The following is a 12,708-nucleotide window of genomic DNA, read 5'->3' as shown; positions in this document are numbered from 1 at the left end:
TTTCTACACTAGTAAATGTTTGAATGTTTAATACAGCAAAGAATCTATTCATTTTAAAATGTGTTGCTCGTTTGTTGCCAGACCAATACTTTTATTGATGACTTGAACCGTATGTAGAGTGGCAATAATATTGGAAGAGTGGAGTTTCAAATTTAGTGTGAAATCCTCTTCTAATCAAGGGTAACATCTGGCAGGTATAACTGCATAATTTTAAGATTTATGTTTTTAATAAAGATGTATTCAGTTATATTTAACTAGAATAGGTTGACCTTTTTGAATTGAACATTATGCTTTTACCAGTTCCAAAGTATTCAGTACTCCAGCCAGCCATAATTCTGTTTTAAGATTCTAGTTCACCAATGCTGAAAAATCCCTGAATATTATGATGTCTAGATATGAGGAGTTTTATTGCTATTCACTAAAATACACACAAGGTTTTAAATCAAACGATTTTAAAATGTCCGTGTCTCTTGTCTTTTTCCCTACTTTTATATTCACTATTTTAATATTTATATTATTTCGTCCCTATGTAATCTATTTTAACTCTGATTTATTTTTATATTTAAAATTTAACTTGTTTTCCCGTGTTTCATCCTTCTGGGAGCTGGGTTCCATGCAATGCTCCCTCCAAATATTGCTGTGGGTATGCAGCCATATATTTAAATGTACAGTACCTTTTTAAATTTGTAATGCGGCCTCACACACGGGACAGTATATTCAACGGGACAGCTTGTGTGCGGTACTTTCACAGATTGCAGCGCGGACTCGCACGGCTTACAGGGAACATTGGTTCCGTGTTTCTTAATTTGCTGATAACCAGTTCCAAAGGATAGTTTTCCAGCCAATTAGGGGGGGACTGAACATTAATCTTTGATGCCTGGTAAGATGTTTTTAGTACATAAAAAATACCTGCTGAAAACATTTGACTGTTTTATATTGAACTTTCTTGAATTTTGCTCCTTCAGCTCCGCACCGAAATGGAGGAGGAAAAGCGTCAGGCAGTGAACAAAGCTGTTGTCAACATGCAGGCCGAGATGGACAGAAAGTGTAAGCAAGTGAAGGAAAAGTGCAAAGAGGAATTCATGGAAGAGATCAAAAAATTGGCCACGCAGCACAAGCAGTTCATCTCCCAGACCAAAAAGAAGCAATGGGTAAGTGACAAAATGATTCTGAAGACATAAACTCAATCAGGGCGGTTAAAGAACTGACTTTTCTGATGGAATGGGCGATTCAATAAACCTATCTTGATATGTAGGTTGAGTAATTTATCACTTGGATGCTCTGTTATTTTCATTGGCAACAGGACATTTTATACAAAATGCTGTTACTTGGGCATCAAATCATGTTCTGGGTGGGGTGGGAGATGATAAGCGCTGAAATCTTGTGTTGTACTTTGTGAATCACTCACTCAACTTGTATCACACTGCCGCCGCCGTCTACAAATAATGGCACTGTCCCAGGTTGATTCTCTCCATGTGGTTGATTCTCTCCATGTGGTAAATTCGGGTATTTTTTTTCCCCCAGCACATTTCTCAAGATCTTGAATTTCCTTTACTCAGTCCTGCTGAACCTATGTTGCTGATCAGCACTGATTTCAAATTCCCATTTACCAGTCTGTCAGTTGTATCGAACTCCGTTCTAGTCAAGGTGCAAAAACTGGAAAAGAGATTGTAGTAATGGGTAATTAACAGTGACGTGTAAGGCATTAACATCCATGACAGTGAAAAGGCCTCTCATGAACTAATTTCTATTCAGGAATATACTCTTATCACCCCCTCCACACTCCCCCTTCCCAGTGGTACCAATACTTCTAATACTTCTGCTCTAGCTGTGTCATTACTGTGGATACTGGGCTGGATTTTGAAGTTTACGACCCGCCCGCGAAGGGGGGTGGGGGGAGGGTAGACTGCGGGACACCCATAAGCTTTAACTCCACAGTGCGCGTGTGACGTCATGGGCTAGATTCCCCACCGGCAAGTCAGCCTGATTGACAGGCTGGCTTCCAGTCGGACGGGGAACGCTGGCTAGACAGGACAGCGCAGCAGCTGGGGGGTGGGGGGGAAGTTCGATCGATCACCAACCCCCAGGAGTGAATTTGATCCCAGGGGGTCCGATCCCTGACCCCGCGAAGGAGTGTGTTGCGGGGGGGGGCAGAAGGAAGCACTCCTCCTCCTCCGGACCCACAAGAATTGCTCCTCAAGGCCGTGCTCACTGCAGCTATCAGGATTCCCGGCAGGGTGCAGTAAAACCTGCACAACTGGTTAAAGCAGAGGCCTCTATCATATTTAAAATTTACCAAAATTCCCTGGATTCTGGAGAGGTCCCAGCGGATTGGAAAACCGCAAATTAATGCTCCATTTAAGAAAGGAGGCAGATAGAAAACAGGAAACTATAGACTAGTTAGCCTAACATCTGTCATTGGAAAAATGTTGGCGTCCATTATTAAGGTAATAGCAGGACATAATACAGTCAAGCAGAGTCAGCATGGTTTTATGAAAGGGAAATCATGTTTGACAAATTTGCTGAAGTTCTTTGAGGATGTAACGAGTAGAGTGGATAAGGGGGGAACCAGTGGATGTGGTGGATTTGGGTTTCCAGAAGGCATTCGATAAGGTGCCACATAAAAGCGTACTGCACAAGATAAACACTCACAGGGTTGGAGGTAATATATTAACATGGATAGAGGATTGGTTAACTAACAGAAAACAGTCGGGATAAATGGGTCATTTTCAGGCTGGCAAACTGACTAGTGGGGTGCCACAGGGATTGGTGCTGGGTCCTCAACTATTTACAATCTATATTAATGACTTGGATGAAGGGACCGAGTGTAATGTAGCCAAATTTGCTGATGATACAAAGATAGGTGGGAAAGCAAGTTGTGAGGAGAAGCAAAGAATCTGCAAAGGGATATAGACAGGCTCAGTGAGTGGGCAAAAATTTGGCAGATGGAGTATAATGTGGGGAAATGTGAGGTTATCCACTTTGGTAGGAATAATAAAAAAGAAAATTATTATTTAAATGGGGCGGGAATACAAAATTCTGAGATACAGAGGGATCTGGGGGTCCTTGTGCATGAAACTCAAAAAGTTAGTATGCAGATACAGCAAGTAATTAGGAAGGCAAATGGAATGTTGGCCTTTATTGCAAGGGGGATGGATTATAAAGGTAGGGAAGTCCTGCTACAACTATACAGGTTGGTGAGACCACACCTGGAGTACTGCGTACAGTTTTGGTCTCCTTATTTAAGGAGATATATACTTATATTGGAGGCAGTTCAGAGAAGGTTCACGAGGTTGATTCCTAAGATGCAGGGGTTGACTTATGAAGAAAGGTTGAACAGGTTTGGCCTATACTCATTGGAGTTTAGAAGAATGAGAGAGGATCTTACTGAAACGTATAAGATTCTGAGGGGGCTCGACAAGGTAGATGCAGAGAGGATGTTTCCCCTCATGGGGGAATCTAGAACTAGGGGTATAGTTTCAGAATAAGGGGTCTCCCATTAGAACGGAAACGAGTAGGAATTTCTTGTGAGTATTGTAAATCTTTGAAATTCTCTACCCCAGAGAGCTGTGGAGGCTGGGTCACTGAATATATTCAAGGTGAAGATGGACAGATTTTTGAATGATGGCGAAGAGGATTATGGGGAGCGGACAAGGAAGTGGAGTTGAGGCCAGGATCAGATCAGCCATGATCTTATGGAATGGAGGAGCAAGCTCGAGGGGCCAAATGGCCTACTCCTGCTCCTATTTCTTATGTAACTCATCTCCTGGCAGCGGGTTGTCTGTCTGCCTGTTGAAAGTGGGCGGCTTGGGATCGGGATTTACATTTTAAAACTTTTAACTACCACCAAACCCACCCATTTTTGCATGTTAAAATACCCCCCCCCTGCCGGTCTCCATATCAAACTATAACTTGGCAGCCTGCCCACCAGTGCTGCTAGCTGGGGTTGAAACAATTTCAGGATCTACCTTTCTGATGGAAATGCTTTTGCCATTAGTAGTGTGAAGTTTTCATTCTTGGACTATTATCTTTTTTTCTTCAAACAAACGTAGGACTCCTGAATACAGGTAGAGCGTCTGAAATCTGGAGTTCCAAAAAACCAGAATGTTCCGAAAACCAGACACCGTGCAGATCGCACGAGTCGACATCCAGAAACCAGAAATCTGTTCCGAAACCGGATATTTTTTTCACACCAGTGATATAAGCGCCATAAACTCCACGAAATGAAAGTAGTAACATTTCAGAAATAGCTATTTGATATTCTGATCAGTATTCTGTAAATAATCCCCCCCCCCCCCAAAAAAAAATTACAAAACATTCAAAAGACACTTAACTATCGAATCGCAGCCATAGTATTAAAAAATAAAAAATTTAACTTGCCTTTTCTGCAGGTCTTCATACCTACCGCTGTTCCAAGAGCTGCAACGCAGGTTTTTCCCCAGGCGTTTATTTTCATCCTAACTAAGGGCGCGGTGTGAGCCAAATTTTTTGGCGAAAGTGCTATTTCAAGTCCTGTATGCTGGCGGCCCGCTCCTCAGCGGTACTTAAAAACCGCCGACGCAAGACCTCTCCAAGTTTCCCAGTTCGCCATTTTTCACCAAATCGCCCCAAAAAACAGGCGCAAGGTTAGCACATTTTTAGCCCTGCGTGTCTGATCTGGTGTCAGCCCTGGATGCAGTCCTGCCAGATCACACCAGGTGCCCGTGTAGTCAATACAGAGCAATAGCAATCCAAAACAAGGTTAAGCATAATAAAAAAAATTAATTGTTTTTGAATCACCCACAGCCGCTGTCCCTGTCTCCGAAATCCGGGAAAACCCGAAACTTGACCCAGGGGTTTCCAGATTCGGGCTTTGGATTTCTGTTCCGAAATCCGGAAAAAACGGAATGCCCTCGGTCCCGAGGTTTCCGGATTTCGGAGGTTGTACCTGTAATCTCTTAGATCGTAATCTCAGTGTACCAAAAAATGGAATCCAGTTGTCATTTACTGGATAGTACAGATTTATGGACAAACACTTATCTTTGGCCTTTGACCGTTAAAGAGTTAGTAGAGAATATTATTTCGATCTGCTTTTGAAAAGAGGACCTCCTTTGTTTCACACGAGGAGTATTTGTAGAAAAGCAAAATACTGCAGATGGTGGAAATCTGAAATAAAAACAAAGAAAACGCTGGAAATACTGAGCAGGTCAGGCAGCATCTGCAGAGAGAGAAAGAGTTAATGTTTCAGGTCGAGGACCTTTCCTCAAAACTTGTAGATACTATTTCTGGGGAAGGCCCTTGCTTTCCTGAAATCTTCCTGGATTCTTCACCTATCCAGCAGGTTTCCTTCACATCCCAGGCTTCTCATCATGGCAATATGTCAGAATGAGATTTAATGCTGCTCCCTCACAATTAACAATGTAGCATTGTCTTTGCCAAAGCAAGCATATAGATGCTGCTGAACACTACTTGTTCTCCATATGATGACCCTGGTCATCTTCATGGTAATCTTCAAGGTAACTTTTGCAAGATTCTGCATGAGATTTCTCCAGTTAAATCTCTTGGCCTGAATTATTGTCCAGTGTCTCAATTTGTGGTGATTAGCAGCTTTAGATCACCAGCACTGGAGCCTCGATCGAAATGTTTTTTCTAGGTTCAGGTAACCGCCTCCAATACCATCCTGACCGGATTTTTTTTGGATGGTTGTTGGTACAGTCCCTTTATCTGGTTTTCCATGAGAATGTAGATGACACATTGGCCAGCTCAAACTTCTATCCCCCTGGGGCTTGCAGACCCCAGCCAAGGCACATTGACTTGTCTCTGTCCAGATAGCACCACAGTGCTCCATTATAATAACAATCGAGGAGACTCTGGAAACTGCTCGTCTAACCTTTTCAGCTGATGTGGACAGTGGAAGATCTCCGTCTGCGTTGCCAATAACACACCATATGAATAGTTTGTTTATATAGAGCTGACTCATGTTTCGTTTCAAACCGTGGGGATCCAGTGTCTGGTCAGTCTGAATGCAGAACAGCTCGATATCTTTGTGGGATCAGACTTGGACTGGAGGAAACTAGCCAAGCCTGTTTGGATCTCATTAATAATGTAGAAGGGTAATTCTGAACTACCACTTTTTGCCCTCCAAAGTCATGTTCCTCAAACATACTAATGCAATTTAGAGTCATACCAATCACATGCTGCTTCACAGCAGGAACTTTCTGACAGTCGGGATATTAAAGGAAACCGCTATTAGTCCCAAAGGACCTGTGTTTGCTATGGTGGTTTCCAAGAATTCCTTCACTAATAAAACTTAATACAAAATAGAAGAATATTGTTGCCTAGTGTTCTACCAGAAGACGTACATGAGAGGGTTTAAATTGTAAAATGCCTCCAGTATTTGGTGAAGGCAGCCTTGAAACCAAGTTCTATATGGGAGTTAGTGTTGCAGTTAATGCAAGTTGTTCTGTATATCTTGCTAGAAAGGATCTCTTGGACAGCATCCTTTCCTTTCATGAAATGAGCTTGGAAATCAAATCCTACTTTATTCCAGCTGCTTGAGATTTAAATCTGGTGTATATCTAACTAATGATAAACACACCTCCTTTCCCCCAAATCTACTGAAAATTCAGAGCATCTCTGGCATTAGTTTTAATTAGTTGAGTGTGTGACACTGGCAATCAAACAATATTGAGTTGTGAAGATTGACCAATCATCCAAAAGGTATTTGGAGTATGAAATTAAAATAATGTTTCTATTATTTCCTTAGAATCAGAGTTGAAATGTTGGCTAGATGTTATATTATTCAAACGTTTTTTACAAAATGTCCAACTTCTTCTATCCAATGGACTACTATTTATAACACAAAATAATTGTTGAATGTATCCTGCAAGTTGTTCTGTATATGGTGGTGGGGACCTTCAGGTTATGGTCATTCTACTCAATCTACTGTTACTTCAGAAAGGTTTGTAATGTCACTATAGGTAACATGTCCAGAGATGCTATTTGAAACGACTGTCATACCTTTACTAGAATAATTGCATAGATTTATCAGCTGAGGATGATGTAACATTTTGTTTAAAGTGAATAAATGGATTTTCTTCCACTGCCCTCCCCCTCTGGTGTGTATAGACTAATTGTGTCATAGGGCCATATTCATTTGTTGAATGCAAGCATTCTCCACGTAATCCATTTCCAATTTTCCCTGCCACACACATTCCCTTTCTTCGGAGTATACTACACACCAACGTTACTATTTTAAACGATTAGGATTATAGTGTTCTTCCCCCCCCGCCCCCCCCCCCACATTGTATTGGTTACAAAAGAACTGCTGCTTCAATCCAGCAGAGCAAGGGCGGGTCACATAGAAAATAGGTGCAGGAGTAGGCCATTCGGCCCTTCGAGCCTGCACCGCCATTTAATAAGATCATGGCTGATCCTTCACCTCAGTACCCCTTTCCTGCTTTCTCTCCATACCCCTTGATCCCTTTAGCCGTAAGGGCCATATCTAACTCCCTCTTGAATATATCCAATGAACTGGCATCAACAACTCTCTGAGGCAGGGAATTCCACAGGTTAACAACTCTCTGAGTGAAGAAGTTTCTCCTTATCTCAGTCCTAAATGGTTTACCTCTTATCCTTAGACTGTCCCCCCTGGTTCTGGACTTCCCCAACATCAGGAACATTCTTCCTGCATCTAACCTGTCCAGTCCCATCAGAATTTTATATGTTTCAATGAGATCCCCTCTCATCCTTCTCAACTCCAGACCCAGACGATCCAGTCTCTCCTCATATATCAGACCTGCCATCCTGGGAATCAGTCTGGTGAACCTTCGCTGCACTCCCTCAACAGCAAGAACATCCTTCCTCAGATTAGGAGACCAAAACTGCACACACTATTCTAGGTGAGGCCTCACCAAGGCCCTATACAACTGCAGTAAGATTTCCCTGCTCCTATACTCAAATCCCCTAGCTATGAAGGCCAACATACCATTTGCCGCCTTCACCGCCTGCTGTACCTGCATGCCAACTTTCAACGACTGATGTACCATGACACCCAGGTCTCGTTGCACCTCCCCTTTCCCTAATCTGCTGCCATTCAGATAATCTGCCTTCGTGTTTTTGCCACCAAAGTGGATAACCTCACATTTATCCACATTATACTGCATCTGCCATGCATTTGTCCACTCACCTAACCTGTCTAAGTCACCCTGCAGTCTCTTAGCATCCTCCTCACAGCTCACACCGCCACCCAGCTTAGTGTCATCTGCAAACTTGAAGATATTACACTCAATTCCTTCATCTAAATCATTGATGTATATTGTAAATAGCTGGGGTCCCAGCACTGAGCCCTGCGGCACGCCACTGGTCACTGCCTGCCATTCTGAAAAGGACCCGTTTATCCCGACTCTCTGCTTCCTGTCTGCCAACAAGTTCTCTATCCATGTCAGTACATTACCCCCAATACCTTGTGCTTTAATTTTGCACACCAATCTCTTGTGTGGGACCTTGTCAAAAGCCTTTTGAAAGTCCAAATACACCACATCCACTGGTTCTCCCTTGTCCACTCTACTAATTACATCCTCAAAAAAAATTCTAGAAGATTTGTCAAGCATGATTTTCCTTTCATAAATCCATGCTGACTTGGATCGATCCTGTCACTGCTTTCCAAATGCGCTGCTATTTCATCTTTAATAATTGATTCCAACATTTTCCCCACTACTGATGTCAGGCTAACCGATCTATAATTACCCGTTTTCTCTCTCCCTCCTTTTTTAAAAAGTGCTATTACATTAGCTATCCTCCAGTCCATAAGAACTGATCCAGAGTCGATAGACTGTTGGAAAATGATCACCAATGCATCCACTATTTCTAGGGCCACTTCCTTAAGTATTCTGGGATGCAGACTATCGGACCCTGGGGATTTATCGGCCTTCAATCCCATCAATTTCCCTAACACAATTTCCCGCCTAATAAGGATTTCCTTCAGTTCCTCCTTCTCACTAGACCCTCGGTCCCCTAGTATTTCCAGAAGGTTATTTGTGTCTTCCTTTGTGAAGACAGAACCAAAGTATTTGTTCAATTGGTCTGCCATTTCTTTGTTCCCCATTATAAATTCACCTGATTCTGACTGCACGGGACCTATGTTTGTTTTCACTAATCTTTTTCTCTTCACATATCTATAGAAGCTTTTGCAGTCAGTTTTTATGTTCCCAGCAAGCTTCCTCTCATACTCTATTGTCCCCCGCCTAATTAAACCCTTTGTCCTCCTCTGCTGAATTCTAAATTTCTCCCAGTCCTCAGGTTTGCTGCTTTTTCTGGCCAATTTATATGTCTCTTCCTTGGATTTAACACTATCCCCAATTTCCCTTGTTAGCCACGGTTGAGCCACCTTCCCAGTTTTATTTTTACTCCAGACAGGGATGTACAATTGTTGAAGTTCGTCCATGTGATCTTTAAATGTTTGCCATTGACTATCCTCCGTCAACCCTTTAAGTATCATTCGCCAGTCTATTCTAGCCAATTCACGTCTCATACCATCGAAGTTACCTTTCCTTAAGTTCAGGACCCTAGTCTCTGAATTAACTGTGTCACTCTCCATCTTAATAAAGAATTCAACCATGTTGTGGTCACTCTTCCCCAAGGGGCCTCGCACAACAAGATTGCTAATTAGTCCTTTCTCATTACACATCACCCAGTCTGGGATGGCCAGCCCTCTAGTTGGTTCTTCGGCATATTGGTCTAGAAAACCATCCCTAATACACTCCATGGATGATGCAGTTACACACTCCATGTCAAAACCTTATTAAAGGGACAACATTCTCATGATATTCCACTAGTAACCCAAGCTTCCTTCTGTGTTTCGTGAAGGGTCAGGGTATATTTATTTGAAGAATGCAAATGACCCTGTAGGTAGATATTCTACCTTTAGATTTGGATTAGATGAAAGAGTTATACACTGAAAAACATCCTGAACAAAGTGTGATTGGCAGAATTTAATGCAAGGCAAGTCATGGTTGAGGAGGTTTTCAGATCTGGAATATGTTCCTCCCTCTATCTTTTCAGTGGAAATAAATTAAGTTCTGTGAGTCTCTTTGCAAGCCCTGTGTTGTGAAATCCATATCAGCCCTGCTCAATGTATTGATACCCTTTTAGATGCCCAAATTTTCTTTCAATATTCCAAATATGGGCTGATCAATAATCTACACTTGTTTCAACTTCTAATATCCTGAAAAACAACCCTAGGCAATTAACAACTTATCAGCCACCTCCCAGTTATCAGGAAAGTGATGGGTGGAGTTGCCAACAGTGCTATCAAGTTTGCACTTACTCAACAGTACCCTGCTCACTGATGCTCAGTTTAGCTTCCACCAGAACTACCTGGCTTCAGACTTCATTACAGCCTTGACCAAAGCATGGACACGAGCTGAATTGGTGAGGTAAGAGTGACTGTCCTTGACATTAAGGCAGCATTCGATCAAGTGTGGCACCAGCGCTTAATAAACCTGAAGTCAGTGGGGATCAGTGGTAAACTCTCCAATGGCTGGGGTCATACCTGGATTCTGGGGAGGTCTCAGCAGATTGGAAAACTGCAAATGTAACGCCCCTATTTAAAAAAGGAGGCAGACAAAAAGCAGGGAACTATAGACCAGTTAGCCTAACCTCTGTGGTTGTTTGGAAAATGTTGGAGTCCATTATTAAAGAAGCAGTAGCAGGACATTTGGAAAAGCATAATTCGGTCAGGCAGAGTCAGCATGGATTTATGAAGGGGAAGTCATGTTTGACAAATTTGCTGGAAATCTTTGAGGATGTAACGAACAGGGTGGATAAATCACATCATCATAGGCAGTCCCTCGAAATTGAGTAAGACTTGCTTCCACTCCAAAGTGTGTTCTCAGGTGACTGAGTTGTCCATGAGGGTCCTGACGTTCCAGGTCCAGAACTTCATCTTGAAGGGTGGAGGATGCCTGTGTGCGAGTTCTTTTAACGTGGGGTGGCCGTTGCACACCGGCTACCACACGGGCTTAGCAGAGCAAGGTCTTGGTCCAGTGGCAAGGGGGTCCAAGACAACTGGAGACCAGGCTCTGCTGTATGAGCCTAGTTGCCTTCGGTGGGATGCAAGCCATAAGCAAGGAAGCAGTAACTTCAATATAACTCATCCACAAGTCCTTTCCACTACAAAATGGTCAAAAGTCCCAAAACAGAACAGTCCTTGTACCTAAAAACAGTGCACCCAACTTACTGTGGGCAGTGCCTCAATTTTGCCAAATACAATTTTGGAATCAAACATGTGTCTATCACATTCCAGACTTCACAACCCAGATACCAACTAGTCATAGTTTGTTAGAAATATAAAACTTTTTTTTTAAATAGTTAAATGTTTCATGATGGTTTCTTCTGACCTAGAGCCAAAAATCGACAAGAAACTACAATTATCACACATGACCTAGTTAGACAGTGGTTTTAAAAGGGACAAGCAAAGGGGAAGCAGTGGATGTGTTGTATTTGGACTTCCAAAAGGCATTTGACAAGGTGCCACATAAAAGTTTACTGCACAAGATAAAAGTTCACAGATCGGGGTTAATTAAAAAGTAGGATCTCAAAGGTAGTAATCTCAGGATTGCTACCAATGCCACATACTAGTCAGAGTACAAATAGCAGGATAGTTAGGATGAATATGTGGCTTGAGGAATGGTGCAAGATGGAGGGATTCAAATTTCTGGGACATTGGAACCAGTTCTGGGGGAGGTGGGACCCAGTATAAACTGGATGGTCTACACCTGGGCAGGACCGGAACCGATGTCCTGGGGGGGGCGGGGGGTTGAGGGGGCGAGTGTTTGCTAGTGCTGTTGGGGAGGGTTTAAACTAATATGGCAGGGGATGGGAATCTATGTAGGGAGACAGCGGGAAGTCAAATGAGATCAGAAGCAAAAGGTATAAAGGAGAAAAGTAGAAGTGGAGGGCAGAAAAATCAACGGCAAAAATCAAAAAGGACCACAATACAACATAATTCTAAAAGGACAGAGTGTTTTTAAAAAAAAAAAAGCCTGAAGGCTCTGTGTCTCAATGCAAGGAGCATTCGTAATAAGGTGGATGCATTAACTGCGCAGATAGCTGTTAACGGATATGATGTAATTGGGATTACAGAGACATGGCTCCAGAGTGACCAAGGCTGGGAACTCAACATCCAATATTCATGAAAGATAGACTGAAAGGAAAAGGAGGTGGGGTAGCGTTGCTGGTTAAAGAGGAGATTAACGCAATAGTAAAGAAGGACATTAGCGTGGATGAAGTGGAATCTGTATGGGTAGAGCTGCGGAACACCAAAGGGCAGAAAACGCTAGTGGCAGTTGTGTACAGACCACCAAACAGTCATAGTGAGGTTGGGGATGGCATCAACAGGAAATTAGGGATGTGTCCAATAAAGGTACAGAAGTTATCATGGGTGACTTTAATCTACATATAGATTGGGCTAACCAAACTGGTAGCAATACGGTGGAGGAGGATTTCCTCGAGTGTATAAGGGATGGTTTTCTAGACCAATATGTCGAGGAACCAACTAGAGAGCTGGCCATTCTAGACTGGATGTTGTGTGATAAGAGAGGATTAATGAGCAATCTTGTTGTGCGAGGCCCCTTGGGGAAGAGTGACCATCATATGGTCGAATTCTTCATGAAGATGGAGAGTGACACAGTTAATTCAGAGACTAGGATCCTGAACTTAAAGAAAGGT

At 42.6% G+C, this 12,708-nt stretch overlaps 1 protein-coding gene across 9 annotated transcripts in view; it reads left to right on the top strand.

Annotated features, from left to right (window-relative positions):
- Positions 1-12,708, top strand: part of zmynd11 (zinc finger, MYND-type containing 11) — a 223,277-nt gene that overhangs the window by 197,893 nt on the left and 12,676 nt on the right. For all 9 annotated transcript variants that reach the window (XM_070881598.1, XM_070881597.1, XM_070881603.1 and 6 more), the window contains one exon: positions 966-1,151. In XM_070881598.1, the coding sequence (XP_070737699.1) occupies positions 966-1,151 (186 nt within the window). The remainder of the gene's footprint in view (positions 1-965; positions 1,152-12,708) is intronic.

The sequence above is a fragment of the Pristiophorus japonicus genome, chromosome 5 (genome assembly GCF_044704955.1).
Source record: "Pristiophorus japonicus isolate sPriJap1 chromosome 5, sPriJap1.hap1, whole genome shotgun sequence".
Classification (NCBI taxonomy): Eukaryota; Metazoa; Chordata; class Chondrichthyes; family Pristiophoridae; genus Pristiophorus; species Pristiophorus japonicus.
This window is presented reverse-complemented; position numbering and strand designations above follow the sequence as displayed.